Genomic DNA, 21545 nt, shown 5'->3' with positions numbered 1-21545 from the left:
GCATGGGGAGGGGTGAAAGGAAAATAAAATTTATTCTGAGGATTAAAAGCAGCAGGCAGGGAGGAGCAGCCCGGCTCTTCTCTCCCCTCTCTTCCCGGAGGCCACGGTGATGGGTGGGCTCTCCGAGCGGGAGATGCTCGGCAGTCCCGGCGCCCGCGGTCCCCCCGGGGCACGCAAGGTCCCTAAAGGCACAAGTGTCACTTTGCTCCTCTCCCCGCGTGGCTGCCGTCACCTCCCCGGAGCAGGCCAGCTTGTGCAAAACCCCCGTGTAAAAAAATACCATTTTTTCAGTATCGAACATCCTAAAAAACTAGAGCTTTAATCAATGTCAGTTATCCACACCCTTGATTGGAAATCCTGATTTACACCCCGGAAAGCCACTGGGTTTCCACCGGGAGGGCGACGGGGAGCACCCCCAGCAGCACCGGGTTAGCGCGAGGGGACACGCACCCCTCCAGTCCCCCTTGCTCAGCCCTGGGTGGGCAGAGGGTCCCTCCGTGGGGCAGAGCACCCACGCCGCATCGCCCAGCGCCGCCGGCTCCCTGTGCCCGGGGAAGGGCCGGGGCAGGATCAGCTCCCGGGCAGGGGGGGTCTCTTCTCTGCACTTCCCACCAGCTCCTTCCCCTCGGCGCTAGTCTGGCTGGCCGAGAAGCCAAGGGCGGCGTCGAGGTCAGTCCCCGGATGCTAAAGGCTTGGCTCCACGCTGGCCTCCGCCTCCAGCTTTCGCTGGTACCTCTGCCGGCGCTCGCAGCGGGGGCACGACTTGGCGCGGGCTTGGCAGTCCCGGTGGAAGACGGTTTTGCATTCGCTGCACCTAGGAGAAACCAAGGGGGAAAAAGCTGAAATACCATCAGAGCAAAGACGGAACTTCTCCCCACCGAACCAGACCTGCGGACACTACCTCGTCTCTGTTTCCTCCAAGCGCTTGCTGAGCAAAGAGCCCCGGCCCCAGCGAGAGCCAGCTCTAGCTCAGGACGAACCCTGCTAGCAGGAGCAGTAACTACTCGAGCAAAAGATTCACCTCCAGCAAGCTCAGAGCAAAAGCAGCAGCTCGCCCGGAAAGAGTATTGCGGGCAGCTGCCAGCACGCTGCTGGGTTTTTGCAGATGAAGGAGGGAGATGTTGAGTGAGGTTTGCACCTCGCTTTCCGAGCGCTGGCAGCACGAGAGCCACAAGGCTGAGGCACCAAACCCTGCGACGGCGCAGGGCGGCGAGAACCCGGCTGGGGACGCGTCGCCGGTGGGGACGCGATGCAGCTCAGCGCCAGAGCGCGGACCCTCTGCTCGCCGGGGCTGGGGTGCAGCCAGGAGACCCCCAGCCCCGACCGCGGGACCCGCACGTGGCAGGGACGCTGCCTGGGGACATCGGAGCCACAGGGAAGGGGATGGGCAGCCAGGATGGCGTTGCCTTTGAGCCGGCCGGCTCCGGGGAGGTCTCGCCAGCGCCCGTCCGGGACCTCCCTGCTCTGGCTCAGCGCTGCGGCAGGAATGTAAACAGCCACAAATGATACCTTGCGCGGGGGCCGGCGGGGAGGAGACACCCGGCTCTGCGAGAGGCGTTCACTGCTTATCTTGAGTCAACAGAAGAAAAGTCCCTGCTACGAAGGCTGAGCTCACTTCTTGCCCGGTCGCGATCCCCCGCCTTACCAGCAGCAGCAAAATGCAGCCCATCCACATGCCAGCGGGTCAGCTGGCGTATTTTTTAAATGCCCTCAAGTGCAAATACCCGGTGCACAATCGATGTGTAAATACCACCGAATACCTTAATTTCTCAAAGGGCGAGTGGAGAGGGGAGCGGAGAAGCGCACCAGGCGAGGGACCGTGACATATCGCAGCCTGGGCCAAATCCTGCTCCTGACAAGCGGCTGCAAACCCCGAGTTACTCAGGATACGGAAAAGGCTCGAGCACGGAAGGACAGGGTCGGGGGGTGCTGCCTGGCGCCGTATATTTTCCCACTGGAATATATTTTCACGCCGCTTCTCTGGATTAGCAGCAGTGGCAGCTCCTCCCCGAGCGCGGGGGGATTTGCAAAGCCGGGGTCGGGTTTTACCCCGCGTGTTTCCGAGCGAGCAGCAGCCGAAAGGCGGCATCTCCCGCCTCCACCTGCCAGAGCAACGGCTGCAGGAAGCGGCCGCCGCTGCTGCGACAAGAACGTCAAGCGCCCGGCTGGGTTTATTGTTAGGAGGCGTTTCAGACGCATCCTGCAGCGAGTGACGGCGTGACCCCGGCAGCTGGCTGTCCCCGGGGCGGGCAGTGGGGCAGGAAGCCGGGTTGAGCTTGGCGAGGATGTTGGTCGAGCTGCTTTCCTGCTGCACGACCTCCTCCGCCAGGAAAAAAAAAAAAAAAAAAAAAAAAAAAAGAGGTCAACAAACTTCAGAGCCCGGCTTTACAGGACATGAGACCTCCGGGCAGCTGCCAGCGGAGCTCAGCCCCGCGCGCCTGCTCTTTCCAGAGCCTGTACGCTCTTTTTCGAGGGAAAATCAGTCCCCTGGGGATGTTGTCCTCGATAAGCAGCACAATGCCGTCCCTGTGGCAAGGAGGGAGAGTGAGCAATCCTGCTCAGCTGCCCTGGAAATATTTGCAACCACGTAATGCACGGGGTACCCAAGGACCCTGGTCTCGCTGGCATTTTCTGCAGCTTCTGGATGTTGCTGCTCGCTTTTAGGGACGGCCAGGCAAAGCAATGCATGCGGCCCACCAGCCTGTTAAACGTCTCCAGCACGACTATAACCAATTCCGAGTTGACCATGACCAAATAACCATCGAGATGTGGATCTCTCTCCACCTACGATGGACCGGGCTCCTGGGCTGCAGGGGTTTGATATTGATTTCTTTAGAAAACCCTGATGGTGGGGATAAAGCCGCTCCTTCTGACACATCCATCCGCTTTCAACGTCTGAACCACGCGCAGCAGCTGACCCCACTGCTGCGAGCTCTGCAGGCAGGAGCAAAACCCAGATGAAGCCAGCGTCCCCCCCGTCCTGCTGGGAACGTCCCCAGCCTCTCCCCAGCACAGCCGGCAGGGCTGCCCACCATTTATCTCCAAATCCTTGTCCGTGTGTCCTTCCTCCCCTCCTTGGTTGTAGAGCGGCGTATGAACAGTCCCACTGCTCCTTTTCCTTCCCTCCTGCAAGCCCTGGGAAGGGGCCGCAGTGAATGCGAACGGGCGACGTCTCGGCCAGGTGAGCGAGGCAGGGGCACTCGGCACCTTCATCCTCCTCCTCCTGCCCCCGGCCCCTCTGCTGCCCCGGGACCCAGCACCCAGCGACGTTTTTGCAGGCTGACAGCAAGGTGCCGGGTGGCTCCGCACGTTCAATCCGCAAAGCCACCTCGCTTGGCGACATCTCGGCTCTGCGAGAACGGTCCTCTCCCGCCCCAAACAGCCCAGTTTTGGTTGGAAACACCTCGGAGCTGATGGGTACCGCGAGGACGCACAAACGGCTCGGAGCTCTCTCCAGGCCACCCCGGGGCCACGCGCCTAGAAAGCAGAGAGCCCCAGAGAGGGACCCAGGGGATGGTCCAGGCTCCTGGGAAAAGCCAGGCCATAAGCTTGGGTGGCCTCGCAGCAGCGGGACGTGACCAAGACGTTGCTCACCTGGTGGTAGTGTCAAACTCGAAGGGAAAAATGATGTCGCTGCTGTTGCAGATCTGGCAGATGAAGCCTCGCTGGGTGCACAGGTCGCAGTTGTAGACGTGATGGGAAGCAAACTGGAGCAGAGACTGCAGGAAGGTCTCGAAGACGCCGTCGGCTATCTGCGGGGCAGAGATACGTCAGGCAGGCGCGGAGCCCGTCTCCCATCGGGTTTGCACTGTGCAAAATCCACATTATACCCGCGCTTCGTGCTGCCACGTGAAGACAAGGCTGTCCTCCAAAAACGCCCCACGCCCCACGTGCCTGGGTCGCAACGGGACCCCTGAGAGCACCGGCAGCAGCACCCACAACCTGCCAGGACGGGCTCCCGGCTCCGGAGTCGATGCGAAATCCAGCTGCCCGTCACCTCCCGCGTTACTTGCAACAGACACAAGTTTGCGTGGAGGTGCAGTAGCAGCAATGCTGGCTTACAGAGGTCAACACTGATCTTGCATGATCTCCATGGTTCTCTGAGGATACGGGCCCGTGCCAATTATTTTGGCAAATTAAAATAAAGGCAATTATTTGCCTTTAAGCTGACGTGTAAGCTTGCAGAGTGCACGTGATGGATGAGAGCAAGGCAAAAGGAAAATGAAGCTATTTGAAACCTTCTACTGATGATGATGATGAAGTGCCACGCTCGACAGAAAAGGGGTGTTTTCACCAGCAAAACCCCTACGACCACGCAAAGCTCTCACCTGCCTCAGATCAGCGACGCTGTACTTGTGGGGACACTCCAAGAGGTAGTGCCTGTGATCAAGCCTGCAAAGAAGCACAGAGAGGAAGGTGGTAGACGGTTTCCACCACATCTCCAATAGCTTTGGGGCAAGGAGGGGCCTGGATGATGCAGACTCTTGAAGAAAATCACCGCGAACTTGATTTTTTGCATTGTGCCACACATCCCAAATCCTGCCAGGGGAAATCGTGTGAGAGCATTTCAAAGGGGGGAAAATGTAATAAATATCTATTTTCCCAGGTGTTTCCTGTCCAGCCAGAAGCTCCTCAGTCAGGAAGGTGTTTCCTGAGCCACATCTCAACAGCCAACAGAGGGATAACTCCTTACAGCAGATGACGTGGCGCTAAAAACCAGCCCGTGCCTTGGCAGCGTCGCTCCCCGCTTCAACGGCGAGCGATGAGGAGGATCAGGAGACCATCGGGGCGCAAAGAGGAGGATGCAGGGGTAACGGCACCCAGAGAGGGACCTCACCGCTTGCTCAGCTCCTTCAGGGCCCCGCTGCGGCACATGATGAGATAATCTCCCAGCAGCTTCAGCTGTTCCCTGCTCCGGTGGATCCGTCCCATCCTCTCCACGTGGTCGTAGAGGCTCTCGTTGACCAGCTTCAGGTCGATCAGCGGCTGGTTACGGATCTGGGTGAGGAACTTCAAAGCCTGCCGGCAAACCTGGGGCAGAGAGAGGCAAGAGGTGGGCAGGCACCGAGGAGCAGCCCAGGAGGCTCGGAGGGAGGTCTAGGGCGGACATCTCCACCTCTGCTGATGGTGGAAATGTTCACGTGGACCTTCAGGAAGCGTGGGCAGATGCAGGAGCGTTTTCCTGCTCCCTGCACCGACCGGGCCCGGACTTACCCCTCGTTTCGTCAGATCCCAGTTGTGGATGAGGCGCGAGGGAATCACCGTCTCCTCGTCCCGGTGGCAGCTGTCGCAGTAGTAGAGACCGGAGAAGGCGCAGAGCTTGGGCTTCGCGAAGGAGAAGCCGATCTGCCTGGAGCAGCCTGCAGGGAGCAGGGACGAGGCGATGAGAGGGAACCTGCGCTGCCCCAGGAGCCCGTTCCCATCGCCACCAGGATGCGGGGAGAAACTTTCGGGAGTGGGGAATGGAGCAAGGAAGGTTTTGGAAGGGTTGGAGATCAGCTAAGGCACTTGTAGGACGTGCAGTGAGAGGTCCTCAGCCCCTTCCCCGTGGATTTAAGACCACGATGGTCCAACAGGAGCTGCTTCCTCCACAAAAAAGGAGTCTGGACTATCCCTGAACTCACTTTTATCCATTAAGTGGCTCAATTGTTTCGTTGTTTTTTTTTTTTTTTTTAAAAGTGAATTCTGGAAACATCCCAGTGATTTAGGGAAGAACCTAAAGCCACCTGCCCGCCCCATCACCTCCTCCCGTAGCTTTGCCCCATTTTGCCTTCGCTCAGCCCTTCTCTCTCCCGCTGCCGCCGCAGGGTACCAAAACCACGTCTGCAAGGGATCTTCGTCTGCAAGGGATGAGGTCGGGGTGGATTAAGCCAAAAAAAGCCTTTATTATAGCGGTGGGTAACCCAGGAGGAAGCCAGCTCAGGTCTCGGGGGAAATCTGCAGGGTTTTTATAGTGACTTGAAAAGGGAGCACATCTCATTTGGAGGGGGAAGGCAGGAAAACCCTTCGTGCTATTTTTAATGGGTTCAGTTCTCTAAAATAACTGACGAAGCATAAGCAAGCCTCTGCCATCCTCGGGGAAGGCTTTGCCACCCCATCCTTCACACTTCGGGGTAGCTGGAGCGCATCCCAAAAAAAAAAAAATTCATGGAGGTCAGATGTTGCTCTCTGAAATAATTAAAAAAAAAAAGTTTTTATCGCTCATTACGCCCTGACAGGTAAGGAAACCGCTCCTGTGCCAGGCTCGGGCGTCCGGCTGGGAGGGCGGTGAAAGCAGGGCTGGCAGCCCCCTAAGAGGACCTACACATAAAAACTGGGAATTTGTCTTTTCAGCTTGCTGCTTCCATCTGTTGGTAGATGGAAGATGCAGAACAGAGCCTGGAAGGGAAGGTAGAGACCAAACAGAATGGAAAAAAAAAAAATATATATAAAAAGAAGTGAGATTAAAAGAAAAAAAAAAACCTGCTGGAGGGTACACGAAATATAATTGAAGCAGGAGAGAAATCTGAAGTTTAATTAACTTACCAAGGTAAAGAGCAAATTATACCTCCCGTGGAGGTCAGCGAGCGTTATCCTATTAAACCAGCATGGCCCCGCGCGCCGAGAGGCGTTAGGGGAAGGTTAAAGGAATGTTTTGCAAAATCAGCTCGTCACACCCATCGCAGCACTCGCTCCTGTGCTGCATTACCGGAAAAACAGCATTTGCCCTCGACCATACTTTCCCTGCAAGCTGGGGCCACGAAATGCCCAGGAAGAGAGTCCTGGGCCTCTCGGTCCATCTAAGGTTGCCCTCAAGCCAAGACCCACCACTGTCTAGATCACAAGCATCTTAAACTGGAGCCCAGTAGCAGCCCAGTTGGACCTGTGCTGGGCCGGGCTGGGGATTCAGCGCGGGGGGACTCACGCCGTGCACCCAGAGCACCAAAGGTGCCCCTGGTCTGGGACGTGAAACCCCACCGAGGGGCTTTGGTGCTGCCCGGGGTTTGGATGGGAAACCAGCAGCTGGCCTGCAACAGGCTGGCAGGACTCAGGGCATCTCTAACTTGATGCCACCTCATTAACACAACATCGTCCTCCAAGAGGGAGCTGGGTTTCTTGTTTTTGGGACAACCCAACGTATACCTGCACAGATGAAGCTCTGCGAGTCCAGGCCCTTCTCCACGGGGATGGCCACTAGGTATTGCAAGAGGAAGCCGTTTTCCTTCACGATGTTCTTCAGGATGACCTGGGAGTGCCCGTCCAAGCTGCCGCCCAGCGTCAGCGCCTCCTCCGCGCTCTCCAGGTAGGACATGAGCACCCCTCGGACCAGCTCCCTCCACGAGGCCGCTTCTTCTGCGTTCTCAGCCTGCAGCTTCAGGACGGCTTTGGAGGTGATCACCTTGAAGAATGCGGGTCCCCCAAGGCTCGTGTCTGGAAGGATGTCCTGGATCGTCTCTATACCATAGCTGTTGCTTAAAATTTTGTCGTTGTTTCTGACTTTAAAGCACTTTAAAGTTTCTAGAGACAGGGAAAAAATAAAGGGGACCCAGGTTTTGTCTACCTCCACGTACAGAACAGCCTCTTTTATTGCATCCAGCTCCGGTTCGTGAGCTGGAGTCCAGTCAAAGCTGTTCCCAGGCACGTCGCTGTACTGGAGAAGAGCAGCGGAGTCGCTCTGGACGGGTTGGCCTTCGCCACCGTCTTCTGGATACTCCAGCGTCTCCCACTCCTCCTCCTCCAGCTGAGGCCGGCACTTCTGCAGCGCCTCGCGGATCCTGTCCAACCAGTCCTCGGCCTCGTCTCGAGAAGGAGCTCGTAGGTAGAGTTTTTTCCCCAGGAAAACCAGCTCGAAACGGCCGTCCGAGTGCGTCAGCGCCAGTGACTCGCACCGCAGCAGGGAATAGCTCTCGACGCAGATGCGGTCCTCGTGGTCCAGGAAGAGCCGGAGCTCCAGCGGCGACAGCTCGCAGGAAAACTCCTTCCATATCCCCATGGCTCCTCTCCGCTCCAGGCTGCCCAGCTTCAGGAGCCCTCGGAAAGGGTTGGAAAGACCTGGGGCAAAAGCAGATGTCTCAGTTTAACGGAAAAAGGGGAAGCTGGTGGAGAGAGAAGAGCCAACGGGTGGCTCACAGCGAGCAACCAGAGGCATCGCAGCTTTGGGAGCTGGTGCTCGTGGACCGTGGGATGGGGCAGGAGTTTACAGGACCTCGGTCTCCATAATCTGTCTGCATGCGTTTGCGTTTTGAGGCTGAGAACGAGTGGGACAGCATAAAGGAAATGTGTCCCACAGAGAGGACAGAGACACGGGGACAGAGACACCCACATACCTCTTCTCCTCCTAAAACGCTTCCCTGCAGAGCTATCGTGGGCTCGGCAATGCCAAGGGAAGCTGCCCCACAGTCTTCTGGAGCTTTTAGCGCTGCCATCAGCTCAGCAGTGGCAAACTGGGCTTCCCAAGCTGCCCATCACCCGAAACAGCCCCCAGCCCCTGCGCGCTGCCCGGCGTAGACACCCGGCGGAGGCACGTACCCATCTGCCTGCGATGCACAACGCTGAAGCCCTTGTGTTCCCGTTCGGGTGACATTTTGGGCTTCCCGCTCTCCGAGGACGGCACCGACAGCCTTTCCAAGTCAAGAGCACTAATGAGCCCCGGGGCCGGACCCTCGCCAGAGCCCTCTGGCCCAAAGCCGTTGGTGTCAGCCGTGCTTTCGCTGCTCTCTCCCGGAGAAGGCCTGTAGAAATCATCTTCTGAGATCCAGCTCTTTCTTTTCTGTTTAAAAAAATAATAAATATATTAATTATCAAACTTATTGAACACCCTGTGCCCCTCAAATGTGCAGGCCCACAGTGACCCCTCCACGAGGGTTGCTCCCGCACAGACTGAAACCCCAGCAGCGATGCTGGCCATGCCCACGTGGATGGCTCCCCTGCTCTCTCCGATCGGGGAATGCTCCATGGGATTGTGTCAGTACCTGGCAAATATCGGGATTATATACTGGTGGGATTATAAAGTCCAAAATTGACTGGTTCTCTCCCCCTAAAATCATCGAGGGGCTCAGGGGGAGAGCACACTCCCTGCAGTAAGCCCATACAAGATATCTGGTCCTGGAAATATTCCTGATAGAGGGTGAGAAAGCAGCCCTGCTGTGGAAGGGTGTGAGCTTGCCTGGAGCAGCGGCACCGTCCTTGTTCCAGGAAGCACAGAGATGGGGCGAGGTACAGAGAAGATGTCTAGAATGAAACAGAGACCCTCGACTTACAAGCAGATGCTACAAACACCAGGCCTGATCAGTACAGGCAAAAAGCAAGGCAGGGAAGGCAGAGGAAACCTTCGTCTCCGGAAGTCAGGAGGAGATCAGACCCACAAGCAGAAGAAAGCTCGTTAAGCTGAAACAAAACATGGCTGTAACTTCTCCAGGAGTTTTTCTGGCTACAAGAACGAAGCGAGGTTCTGGGACAAGGTCGCCGAACACCAGGAGCAAAACACACCCCGGCTCAGTGCTCCGGCAAAAGGGAGCAGCTTCCCTAGACCCAGCGCATCCCTTCCGGGGCTGCGTCCCACCAGGAACAACCTCTCCACTACCCTGCCCTGCTTTCCAAGAGCCTTTTATTCTGAACAGCGAACTAAACGACAGCAGAAGAGCCATCAGCACCCCGCAGCGAGGATCACGGGTGGCTCGTGGTGCAGCTCGCACCATCCAGGCAGGCTCGGCTTACTCCCCGACCAGGAGCGCAGGTTGCTCTGGGAGTCATGCGAAAGCAGGGGGGAATTTCCTGTTGACACCGTATGTTATACATAGATTAGGTCAAACTGGCCCAATGCCACGAGGAAGCAGCGGAAACGGGATAACTGGGAGGGAGCTGAAAGGAGCAGGGACCAAAAAGAGAAACTGTTTAGGGGGGTATGAAGTATATCCTAACCTCACCAGGATGGAAACGATGGGAACCAGGATGGAAACGATGGGAACCAGGATGGAAAAGTCAGTAACAAATTAGACAGAGGACAGGGCTGTTTAAAGAGTTTCCTAAAAGCAAAAGCAAGTGGATCAACTCCTCGGCGGCAACAGGGGAAATCCACCACTGTTTAAGCTAGCCTAAGCACCAGGGAATGCCATCCTGCTCGGGGAACAGATGTGTTGTGTGAATATTTTTCCACTGGAAAACTGCGGTTGGTTTCCTGTCCAGTCAACCCTTTTCCCTCCTCTTATGTGGACCACAAATGAAGAAAAGTCCCCATGAGAAGCTTGACTCTCAGGCTGTTTTATCAGCTTGCACACAGCCTACGGCCAGATTTGTGCAAGAGCTCATCACTCTTCAGATATCGTTAACAAAACCAAAAACTTCCTGTTGCTGCCGCTCCCGGCGAGGAACGACTGGCAGGCCAGGCAGGGTTTCAAAAGCTTTGGTGCCTCTTTTACCAGGGAGTATCGACTTTGACCCAATTTATCCCAGGGCGGCTGCACGGACACAGCTCCACGGGGTCCAGGAAGGTGCTCACGGAGCGGGGAGCATCGCTCACACCCAACTTGCTGTCGGGAGACTGGAAGCAGCACGGACGATAAGAGTTTGGAGAAACCGGTGCCGACTCAGAAGCTGTCACCAGTTTTATTTTCCTTTTCCATGAGATGTGCTGGTCAGGAAGCATAAAAACGAGGAGATTGATAGCAAGCGAGCTGTAACACCTACCGGACAACCCAGCAGCGGAGAAAGGAGGTATTGGGCTGTCGGGCTGTGGACAGCCTGGCTTGCCTCGCTGCCGCTGACCGTGCCGCCTCTGCTTGTCTCTCCTCCACCCGGACCACCGCGCCCCGTGGCCGAGACGCCGGCTGTGCCGCCGGCTTGCAGTGCTGCATCGCCGTCCCCATCGCAGGCGGCCACCGCGCCGCCCGTCCGCGCGGAGCGTGGACCGTCGGCGTTGGGAGGCGGTTGCCGGCGAGCTCTGCGGGACGGTGCCGGGGGGACGGGCGATGCGGCGCGGGGGCAGGCGGGCGGCTGCGGGGAGCAGCCCAGCACGCTGGGGACCAGCCCTCCCTCCGGGGCTTCCAGGCTTGGCTTGGCTTTGCTGAACTCGGACAACACCCTGGAAACAGAGAAGTGACCGCAGCTAGTTAACCAGAACCTATAAAAACCCCCTAGTTATTGCAACTTATAACCACCCAAAAAAGGGCTCAGCATCACTGCTCGTCTCCTGCAGGCTGGCAGCACTGTACAGCTGCAAAAAATCCCCGTGGCACCCGTCCCGCTAACCGAAAAATGTGTGATTTGTGCCCTACGGAGCAGCAGTCAACCCCGCTGCAGGCAAGGACCCTGCCTGCAAAGGACGCATTTCCTAACCGCGCCCGTTAACGGGGTTTAATTTCCTTCTGACGGACACCTCGTAAGGGAGGGAGAGCGCCGGGTGCTCCCCACAGCCCCAGCCCCACATACAGCTCCCAGACACGTATCCAGCCACGGACCGTGTGCCAAATTTCAAATGTTTTCATAACTGTTAATGAGTAATTATTAGTGGAGCCTGGCCAGACGAGATGCTGTTCCCATGCCCCTGCTTCGCCACCAGTTAGGTTGAATTAAACCAGCCCAAGATTAAAATTCAAAACGACGTCTTTCCATCACGAGTTTAATCCAATCAACGCGGGTTCTTCTAGGATCATCTTAAGATGCAAAATCCCCGAAGTAGGTAATGACGCCATTATCGATGGGGAAGAACAGACTGCAGCTCTAAAGCCTCTCCGAGACCCTTATGGGGAAGAGGGTGCCTTCGCCAACCAGCACCCCGAGGCCAGGCTCCTTCACAGCCAGGTTTAAAAGGTGGCACGGAAAATATTTACTGATTACTCAGAGCTTACATAACCCGCTGGAAATCTTTGTGCTGGGTGTTTGGCAGAAATAAATCACGAGGATGACACACTAACAACCTCCCTCCTCTAAATTATCCGCCAAAGATGCAAATTATAACCCTTTCCTGCGACCAAACTCATTTCTTTCCCCCCGCAGAAAGCCCCGGAGCATCCCCCAGCGTACGCCAGGGAGATCTGACGCTCCTGAAACAGGGGAGCAGCATTTTTCTGATGTTTCTGCCCCAATAAAGAGGACAGACACACACTTCAGTGGCCAGAAGCTCATTTGCCATGGCAGCAGGGTCCCTGCGAGCCATGCCGAGCGTTTCTTTTTATCTTTCAGGCTCTTTCCAGGAGGAAAAGAACAGCTTGTTAAAGAAAAAACAGGGGAGAAAGCCTTCCTGCCTATGGAGAGAAAATAAATGAGAGCCCAGGAGAGGGTTAAAAATCCCTTTGAAGAGGAGATCTGGGAAAAGACTCACTCTTGCAGCGACCTGTCCAGGTCCTCGGCGGTGGCCGTCCCCAGGTCGGAGTCGCAGGAGAGCGGCTCCTCGCCGCGCTCGGGACTGCGGGCGCAGTGAGCCGGGAGGATGCTGTCGGAGCCCAGGCTGGAGGAGAGCTGGGACGAGCTCGTGGTGTTAAGGCTCAAGGAGGACGACGTGAGCTTGATTTTGCTGCTGGCTTTGCTGATGGGTAGGACGGAGGGTTGAATCTCGATTTCATCCGACCCCGATGATTGGGAGATCGAACCCAGCGATGCTTTTCTGCGGGGTTCAGATGTCGAGGATGTGAGGGGCTCCAGCAGCTCTGAAACAGGACACAGACCCGACAGGGACAGAGGGGTGATGGTCCACTCATTCAAAACCGCCGATTTATAGGAGAGCTCGAAGGTTAAGGACGTTAAGCCCTGCAAGTAGCTAAGGAGAAACTCGCACTCTTCGGCATCCAAGAGCAGAGCGGTCGCCTGGTAGTATTCGGGCAGCCGGGACTTCTCCCGCAGCAGCAGCTTCAAGTAACACTCCACGAGGCCATCGTTCAAAGCCAGCCTCAGCCAGGCTCGGCAGCGGCCGACGTCCGTATTGATAAAAATGAGTTGTTCCAGCTCTGAGACAATATTTCTGGGGAAAGGGAGAAAAAGAACAGAATAGGACGTGAGTGGCTCTGCGTTCAGTCCATCGCAGGGTGCGGGAGGGGCAGATTCTCCATCAGGAACTGCCCGACCTGCTCTGCTGCGGGGAGTTTAGGAGTTGGGTCAAAAAAGGCTGTGGAAAATCTTTTTCCCCCGTGGAACACATGGTTCCCCATGGAAAAAAAATTGCTCCTGAACTCCCCAAAGCTAAATATATTGGTAGTAACCCCAGGCATCCCTGGGGTGCCTCTGGGCGCTCCTCCTCTCGCTGGCTGGAGGCATCTCCCATCGCTTGCCCTGGACCAAGGATGCAGAGGGGGAAATTGCCACTGTCCCCGCATGCTGGTGGGGCTTGCTCTGGCTGGATACTCCTTGGTGACAACTGCGTGTCTAAATCCTAGCTTCAAATTTAAAATCAGCCAAAACACAGTGAAAACTGCTGTGGCAGCCCAAAAGAGAGACCAGGTCAGGTTGAGCTCCTCAAGCAATCTCAGCCTCCTCGCTTCAACCACTCTCCCCCAAAATCCAACAGCGACGCCACGCTCCCTAATCCTCCCGGGCCCCAGCCCACGTCAGCGCTGCAGATGCTACAAAAAACAGAGCAAAAGTTTTGTAAGTCTTTTTTTTTTCTTTAATCTGTCTCTCAAGAAAGAAGGAAAAAACCTTCAAAGGGCACAAAAATATCCCCTGTAGCATGTGGAAGAGTTATTTTCATGCGCTCTTTCATAATTTAAGAGTCGGCGATGGAGTTGGATGAAGCTTTCAAAACTATTTGCGTGTGGGCTGTTATTTAGCGTGGGAGGACTCTGCTTAGGGAGCGGCTCAGAAAGCCCCCAGCAAATAATGACAGTTTCCCAGGCGAGACCTCCTCAAAGGCTGGATGGGCCACGGGGAAACGGAGGCCAACCACCCCCAGCAGATCCAGGTCAGAAGAGAGACCAGACCCCCGCGCTGCGACCATAACCCGCTGCTGCCGTACGCCAGTGCGGTCACTGGGGTCCCCCTGGGGACGCGGGGTCCCCACATACAGCCTGGCACCCAGCAATAAATAAGAAAGGAGCGTGCCCTAAGCTGGCAGCAGCGTTTCATCCCTTAACTGCTTGGGGACGTTGGCTCACGCCTAAATGGCACTTCACCCCTGCACACGCCGAGAGGGGCCGTGCTGACAGCACCGGGTGCCCAGCCCTGCACCGCTGGGCATCGCAGGGGCTCTGCTCCCCTGTTTGCATCTCCCAGAGGCCCCGGGCAGCCCCAGACACCCTGCGAGAGCAGGTCTCCCTCCGACTGAAGGGACTGAGCACATGGGATGGGGTAGAGACGATGGCTTCCCATCGAGCCATCCTGCTGTTCACCATTCCCCGAATTTCGTGGCTTTTGCACCAAAGAGAGGGGATAACCCTGAGCGTGCAAACACCTTTCGGCAGGGCCGGGCACTCACCGATGGGTGATGCTCTTCAGCAGACCCCAGAAGACGGGCTGGGGAAGCGGTCCCCGACCCCCTGTTTTCTTCCCTTTCCCCCCACCCTCTGCCTTTATGTGCTTCGCCTTCAGCCCGTGCACGAAGACAGCTTCCAGGGCGCTGCAGAGGGTGTTCGCGTTCCCGTCATCGCTGGTTACGACAGCATCCGAGGTCACGTACTGCTTCTGCAACGCCTTGATGGCATTCACCAGTTGCTTCTTGATCAGCTGCAAGACAGGAGGTACACGCTTGCGTTATAAAAAAATAAGTATTAGGAAAGATTTCATACAAAAGGGCTCAAAAACCGCAAGGCTCACGCAGAGCAAAGCACCACGCGGCTCCTGCTTCATCCACGTGCTTTGCGGTGGCTGTTAGGGAGCACCACGGCTGAACCAGCCACAAAGCAGCCACGGCTGAAGCTGCGGACTCACGCTCTTGGTATCACAGATCATCTGGCTTTTTTTTTTTTTAAAAAAAATGAGTAATTTATGCAATCTTAGCTGGTGTTTCGGGGCCCACTGGGTTTCTGGGGTTGCCTTTAGAGCGTGTGGCGCTTCCTCTGCGGACACCAAATTGCTTAAGAGGAAGGAGAAAAAAAGAAATCAGCTCTTTCCAGGCGCTTGCTCGGGGGAAACACGTGGATTAAATAAGCATGGGCGATAAACGAGAAACTCGAAGGAGGTAGCCCGTAACAAGGGCTGCGATACCACTTGAGCTCGTGCAGATCAGCCCAAGCAGCACGTGACACGCTAACGAGTCCCGCCAGCAGAAATCAAAGCCATCGATCTCGCTCTCGGCAGCTCGTCTGTGTCGATTAACCCACGGGCACTGCTGGGGACGGGCCCCCCCAAAAAAGGTGCTCTTGGAAGGACGGCTGGGGTTTAGCTGCTGCCTTCAGAGAGCCTCGGTGGGCTTTGAAGCGGGAACACGGGAATTTTACCTTCCAGCAGCTTTGCTCCCCTCTTTCTCACACCAGTCGAAAAGAAGCAGCTTCAGTGAATCTAACAGTTCTGCGCTGGTGGAGAGGATTTTTTTTTTTTTCCTAACACAGCTGAGCCCAGATGTCTCAATCAACCTTATTTAAAATGAAAGTTGCACTTCCCAGCAAGCGTTTGGCAAACACTGCAAACTCAGCTGGGACCCCATCAAACAATTCACGTTTCGGCATCGATCACGCAGCATTCAAGGCGACCGCTGAATGGCACCAGCCCCTGCAACTGGGGCAGGGCAGATTTTGACTCGAGCCTGGGTTGGCTGCAGAAACCCATATTAGATTTCCAGCGCAGGATATTTTTTTCAGCATCTAAAGAAGGTTTCCAGCAGCTGTAGTCCAAGGACAACAGCCGGGGGAACAGGCACCTTCTCCCTGCCCGTACCAGGGGACGCCTCTTGCAGCAGGAGCTGCTTCCCAGCTGCCCTGCAGATCTGCCGGCACAAGGAACCCACCTGCACGCAGCAACCGTGGGCTAACAGGATTAAAGAATGCAAATGATTTTATCTGTCATGCATGAATTAATTCTGCTGTGGGACGAATTAAACGCCCGGTTTTAACCGCTGGGTTTGAACTTTGCTCATTAAACGTGTTTAGACTCCCAAAGCTGGGTAAAGAAGCCCCAGATATACAGAGCGGCAACGCTCCTGCACCCAGGTATCAGGGCTGAGCACCTTCCCCCGCCCCACGCTGGGTCTTGCCATGAGGGGCAAAGCCCAGAGTTGAGTCTGGTGTGATTTAACCCATGGCCACCCTCTTTGCTTTAACCCCCCCCCACCAGCCAAACCATCAAGGATCCTCTCTGCTGGAAAGCACGAGCCACCCCTCGCCTGTATAAACCATCCCAACCCCAGCTAGCAGCACCAACAAGTCCTACCACGTCCCCGCCGGTAACTGGAGTTGCACGGGGATTAACAGGAGCTATCTGGGGAGGTTCAGGGCGTCTGGCTCACCTGTATGGCTTCCTTGGGGTCATCGGTGTGGCTCGAATGCATCTCAGCTGCTGCCGCTCCCCACGCCGGGCGCTGCCTTCACATGTCACCTTTGGGACAAGGAGGAGGAGCACGTCTGAGCACCCGTTTAGTTTACACCTAACTCACCTGTCACGCGAAGAGCACCCGGCGTCACGCAAGAGGCATGGATCACGCAGCGAGGCGTTTTGCAAGCGTTCACGGCCAGGCCGCTGCCGGGCTCAAGCTGGGACCGACCCACAGCCGCACCGAAACACGCCACGCTTCCCAGGAGCCAGGAGAGTTTCAGGCAAAACAGAGCTTGGCCCAGAGACCGAGAGAAAGAGTAATTAACCCTTGCAAGAGGGAGTAATTAACCCTAGCAAGCTGCCCACAGGCAGCCCTAAAACCGGGTTAGACACCGGGCCGGTCAAGCCAGCAGCGATGCACGCAGGGCCAGGGGCTGCTTCCCCTCTGTTTCTACATCATCTGCAATGCCCAGGTGCCAGTAAGGGCATCAAAACAGGCATTTAGCAAGTGAGCCTGGATGACGGCACCCAAAAACCATGTGAACGGCGTTAAGGTGGCCCAGACAGAGGGGTGTCACCCCCTAGAAGACCCTGGGCACAGGTGACAGCAGCTCATCCCTCCGGTACTTGCCGGAGGAGCGATGCTGCTGCCGAACCCAGCCGGGACAGACCCTCTCAGAGGCGCTCGGGTGCTCGTCCCGATGGCACAGAGCTGCCTGGGAAGCCGGGAAGGAAGGATGGTGGCTCTCCACCAGGTTTACAGTCGCTCTGTTCAGAGGCAGACGTTGAACCGCCCAGGATCTCTCCCTGCCCCTGGGGGTTGCATACGGCCGGGCTGCTCTGCTGCAGCTGGCTTTGGTGGGAGAGAGAAAAATCGGTGCCCTCCCACCACGGGAAACCCTGGCAAAACCAGAGCCAAGCAGGCAGCAGCAGCCTCGCTGGGGTCATCCGCAACTGCAGGGTGTCTGCAGACAAGAAGGGACCTTCGACTTCTGACTTTTGGCCTCCTGCCCCGTTCTTCAGAGCCGTCTGCCGAAACCGAGCTGTGCCGGGAGGCTCCGTGAGCGAAGCACGCGGCTGTCAGCGAGAGGCCTGCCGCGCGGCCGCATCCCCGCTCAAACACAGCGTGTCCTGGTGCTGCAAAGGGTCTGAGACACGCTCCAGCACCAGCTACTGCTGCAAAGCTTTCTAAGGATGCGAGAGGTTGGAGAAGAAATTTATTCCCTTGAGTTGGAAGCACTTGCCATCCAGGTAGAGAAGGACAGAGCCCAGCAGTTGACAGCAGGGTTTGGGCATGCCCACGGCAGACAAGGGGCTTGGTATGGCATCGAGACTTCAGATTTTATTTCTAAGCCAACACAAAAACCCCACAGCTTTCCCCCAAGCGAAGCTGATGGCCTCAACCTGCCCCTCTCCCTGCACTGCGAGCTGTCGGACCAGGGTAGAAGCACGGGTTGCAGACCAGCTCTTACATGGCCACGGCTGGTCCTGAAGGCAGTGGTGGCCCAAATCCAGAGCAGCCCAAATCCAGAGCAGCCCAAACCCGGAGCAGCCCAAACCCGGAGCAGCCCAAACCCGGAGCAGCCCAAACCCGGAGCAGCCCAAACCCGGAGCATCCAGCGCCCATACTACACCAGCCAGTCCTGCTCAGAGCAGCAGGTCGAGAGCTCTTTGGGGACAAACCCTGGATCAATCCTCAGCCTTTCCAGAGTTCACAGGCAATTTCATAGAAAAGGAAACTTTTTGCCATGACTTGTCATAAGATTTCCTCTCTTCGGGTTGCAACACGGAAACGGGGGAGCGCAGTGATTGCAGGAACGTTAACCTCTGGCTCAGAGGCTCGAGGCACCGCTGGGGGTTTCTGGAGGGAGTGAGGGGACACCTAAGTGACAGCAGCGGTTGATGAGGACCACAGAGAGCCGTCCCCATCTCTGCCCTCCGCGCGGGAGGTTCAGGCAGCACCAGGCTCCTTGAGGCCGGGCAGCCTCTGCCCCTTTCCCCGCCACCTCCTGCATACGCCCTGCCAACAAGCACCGTGTCCCACCCAAGACAAATTCAAGCCGCAAGAGCTGGGGACAGAGACCCAAGGGTGGGAGAAGCAAGCTGTGGGCAGGGGGTGGCATTTCTCATGCCCGGAGAGGCAGCGTGGGTGTTTCAGCTCCAGGACTGCACCCGCTGTCTGTGCTCTTGGTGTCGGCCACCCTGGTGTCCCCAGCCGGTCACAGGGGAGGGGCTGACAGCGGTGTTTTTGCAAAGACCTCGTCCAGATTTTACTAAGTCAGTGGTATTCCCCCAGAACACGCGCTCCTTTGCTGGCATCACCTCTCCTAGCGTCTACAGGAGGTGGGACGCGGAGGAGGACACCCGCTGCCTTCACCACGGGCCTCTCCACTCCCACCACAACCAGTCCAACCAGTTTGTTCCAACGCCGCGAATCCACACGGCACCAATTCTGACCGGACAGCATTTTCCTGAATAACGAGTGCAATGAACCAGCTCCGAGGCGGATTTCACCTAACGCAAATCTTCAGTGAAACATGGGGGAATCGGACCGACAGCCCTGGCGCTGGGCTAGCCGGCTCTAGAAGGAACCGGAGGACACCGAAGCACTTCCAGGCAGATCCTGGAAAGCCACGGCTGTTCCTTGTGATCTTGAAAGGATAAGAGAGGGGATAGATGTGCAAACGCGGAGACAAGCACATCTACAGCAGAAAAAACCCCACATTGTTTCCCAGCAGTCATCACCCCGGAGGCTACGCAGGCAGAGCACAACAGCTCGAGTAAAACAAAGAAAATAAAACAAGTGAGAAATGAAAACAGCCAGCAAGCTGGTGCGGTTAAACCTACCGAGGAAGAGAGTCGCCGGCGTGAGAGCAGAGCTGTTTATTTACCAAACTGCTGCAAAACAGCCAAATTCTTTGGGAACAGCTTGTTCCAATCAAGCCTTGTGCCGGGAGAAGCAGAGACCCCGTCCCAGAGCTCGGCTCTTCAGTCTCCCAACAAGCGACGCTCTCCGAGTTATAAATAAACAGCAGGTCACCACTCACACGTTGCAAATGGAAAACAACAGCCCACGACGACGGCGTGAACCGGTGACTCAAGGCCTGGACGCAGAGCCAGTCATTTTCCAAGCACGAGTGCTGCACCAGTCACCCTCTGCCCCAGGGAAATGAGGGCTTTGACGGGACCGTGGGTCCAAGGGCTGGTGTCGGGACAGCCCTCTCCTCCTACACAGCTTCTGCCTTCCACCCAGGGCCCGCGCACACCCAGCCACACTTAAAATACAAGCCGACCCCAAGCAGAGGCAGCTCGGGAGCAGGAAAGTCGGCTGGCACAGCCAGGGGCTTGGCTTGTTGCAGGATAAAACCCCTCGGAAAGAATTCGGCAAGGTTAGGGCAGGGTTAGAGCCCGGCCCCAGCTCACAGCAGCAGCAGGACCCTCACGGTCCGACTCCAGCTCCTTCTCTGCGCCCAGCCTGGCACTATTCAGCACCGTCGCGGTTCCCACGGGCATCGCATAGGGGACGGGGACCAACACGCCACCCTCTTCCCTACAGAAACGTCCTCCTTGCGGCTGACAAACCCGGCGGGGTCGGAGGAGAGCGGCCAGTGACGAACCCCTCCGAATTCTGCCCCCGCGGTGCTAAGCAGGGCGCCCAGGAGCAGCCGGGGAGGCAAAGCAGCCGCCGAGCTCCCAGCGCTGCCCTCGATGGCGAGACCCTGTTTCTCAAACGCTCCAAAAGGAGAATTTCTTTTAGCCCGTCGTCCGCTCCTGAACCAGGCTACAATTTGCTGGAGCCGCAGGTAAAGCCGGGGCTGATTTTCCCCGGCGTCACGAAGCGAGTTGTGAAACCCCCAGCGCGCTGCAGCAAGATGTTCCCGTATTTATACTCCCAATTTTGGGGTCGCTTCAGATTGCCAGTGCCGGAGTTTCCCGGTTGATTCGGTGGCCGGCTGACAGGGCGGGCAGCTCGCATCCCTGGCGGGGGGAACCGGGGGTCGCTGGAAGGAAGGCAACAAGAAAGGGGCTCTTTAAACTCTCCATTTTCTGCTGGACACAGGAACTGCCCTCAGCTCATTCGCAACCACGCATTTTAAGTGAGAAAACGTCATTTGTAGAGAACGTGACGCGCCATCAATCCGGGAACGCTGTAAGGACCCCGCGCCTGCCGGGATCGCGCAGGGGTGCAGCCTGGGGGGCTGCGGGGCCGGACGGGCCGGGAGGCCCGGGGTGTCAGCGCTGGCGGGAGCGGATCGGGGAGCAGCCCCCCGGCAGCCCCCCCGGGGGACCCCGCGGGCAGCAGCATCGGGCCCGCGGCGCGGCTGGTGGTGGTGGTGGGGGGGGGGGGGGGCACAAGCACCCCGCGCCGCGGGGGAGGCTCCGCGCAGGGCCGAGGCCGCCGGCCGGGCAGCGCTGCCCACGCGTGGGGGCCCTGGCACGGGTCGGCCTGGGGGCCGCGGTGCCAGGCTGCCGGGGGGCTCGCAGCTGCGGGGGGCGCACGAGTGGATCGGGGACCTGCCTGGGGAAGGGCCGGCGGCCACGGGCTGCGGGGGCACCCCTTGCTTGCACCACGCTGCAGCCCCTCTCTGCCACCCCCGGCGCCCCGCACCCCCCGTCTGCACCCCCCACCCCCGGCGCCCCGCACCCCGCGAACCCCCCCCTCCCCCGCTCACCGGCTCCGCGCCTCCGGCCGGGGAACCCGGAAGTGCCGGCCTTGCCGGGAGCGCGCACGCCCCGCCCCTCCTGACGCCAGCGCGTAGCGGGGCGGTGCCGGGGGCGCCGGGCCACGCCCACCCCGGGCACGGGGCGGGGCTGCAGGCGCGCGCAGCCCCGCGCTTACGCGCACGGGCGGGCACGTGCACACAAACACGTGCGCTACGTGTGCCGGCGTACATGCGCGCACACGGGCACGCGCACACACATGCACGCGTACAGATATGCACGAGCGCACATGCACACGCGCGTGCAGACGCCCGCGCGGGGCAGGCAGGCGCGCACGGACACGCAGAAGCGGGCACGGGGACGCGCACGGGCAGGAGCACAGGCGGCGCACCCGCGGGCGCGCACCCGCGTGCACGAGCACGCACCCCCAGGGGAGGCTCGGCAGGGGCTGGGGCTCACCCCGGGCTCACCCCGCGGCAGAGCCGCGTCCCCCCTCGGCCGGTGGCCCT

The 21545-nt window shown here is 57.9% G+C and overlaps 1 protein-coding gene across 2 annotated transcripts; it reads right to left on the bottom strand.

The window, feature by feature from the left end:
- Nucleotides 1-300: 300 nt before the first annotated feature.
- PLEKHM1 (pleckstrin homology and RUN domain containing M1) lies at nucleotides 301-21156 on the bottom strand. 2 transcript variants are annotated; one of them, XM_075522681.1, is made up of 13 exons: nucleotides 21048-21156; nucleotides 19222-20375; nucleotides 16349-16437; nucleotides 14384-14631; nucleotides 12299-12934; nucleotides 10666-11059; nucleotides 8509-8749; nucleotides 7123-8031; nucleotides 5215-5360; nucleotides 4838-5031; nucleotides 4329-4392; nucleotides 3595-3752; nucleotides 301-814 (listed from the first exon to the last, which is right to left on the bottom strand). In XM_075522681.1, exons 3-13 carry the CDS (start codon nucleotides 16388-16390, stop codon nucleotides 685-687), a joined length of 3162 nt encoding a protein of 1053 aa, XP_075378796.1. In that variant the 5' UTR covers nucleotides 16391-16437; nucleotides 19222-20375; nucleotides 21048-21156; the 3' UTR covers nucleotides 301-684. The 2 variants fall into 2 exon arrangements, with proteins under 2 accessions (XP_075378796.1, XP_075378797.1); XM_075522682.1 differs by lacking the exon at nucleotides 19222-20375 and having other exon boundaries at nucleotides 21048-21078.
- Nucleotides 21157-21545: the final 389 nt, after the last annotated feature.

The sequence above is a fragment of the Mycteria americana genome, chromosome 22, assembly GCF_035582795.1.
Source record: "Mycteria americana isolate JAX WOST 10 ecotype Jacksonville Zoo and Gardens chromosome 22, USCA_MyAme_1.0, whole genome shotgun sequence".
Classification (NCBI taxonomy): Eukaryota; Metazoa; Chordata; class Aves; order Ciconiiformes; family Ciconiidae; genus Mycteria; species Mycteria americana.
This window is presented reverse-complemented; position numbering and strand designations above follow the sequence as displayed.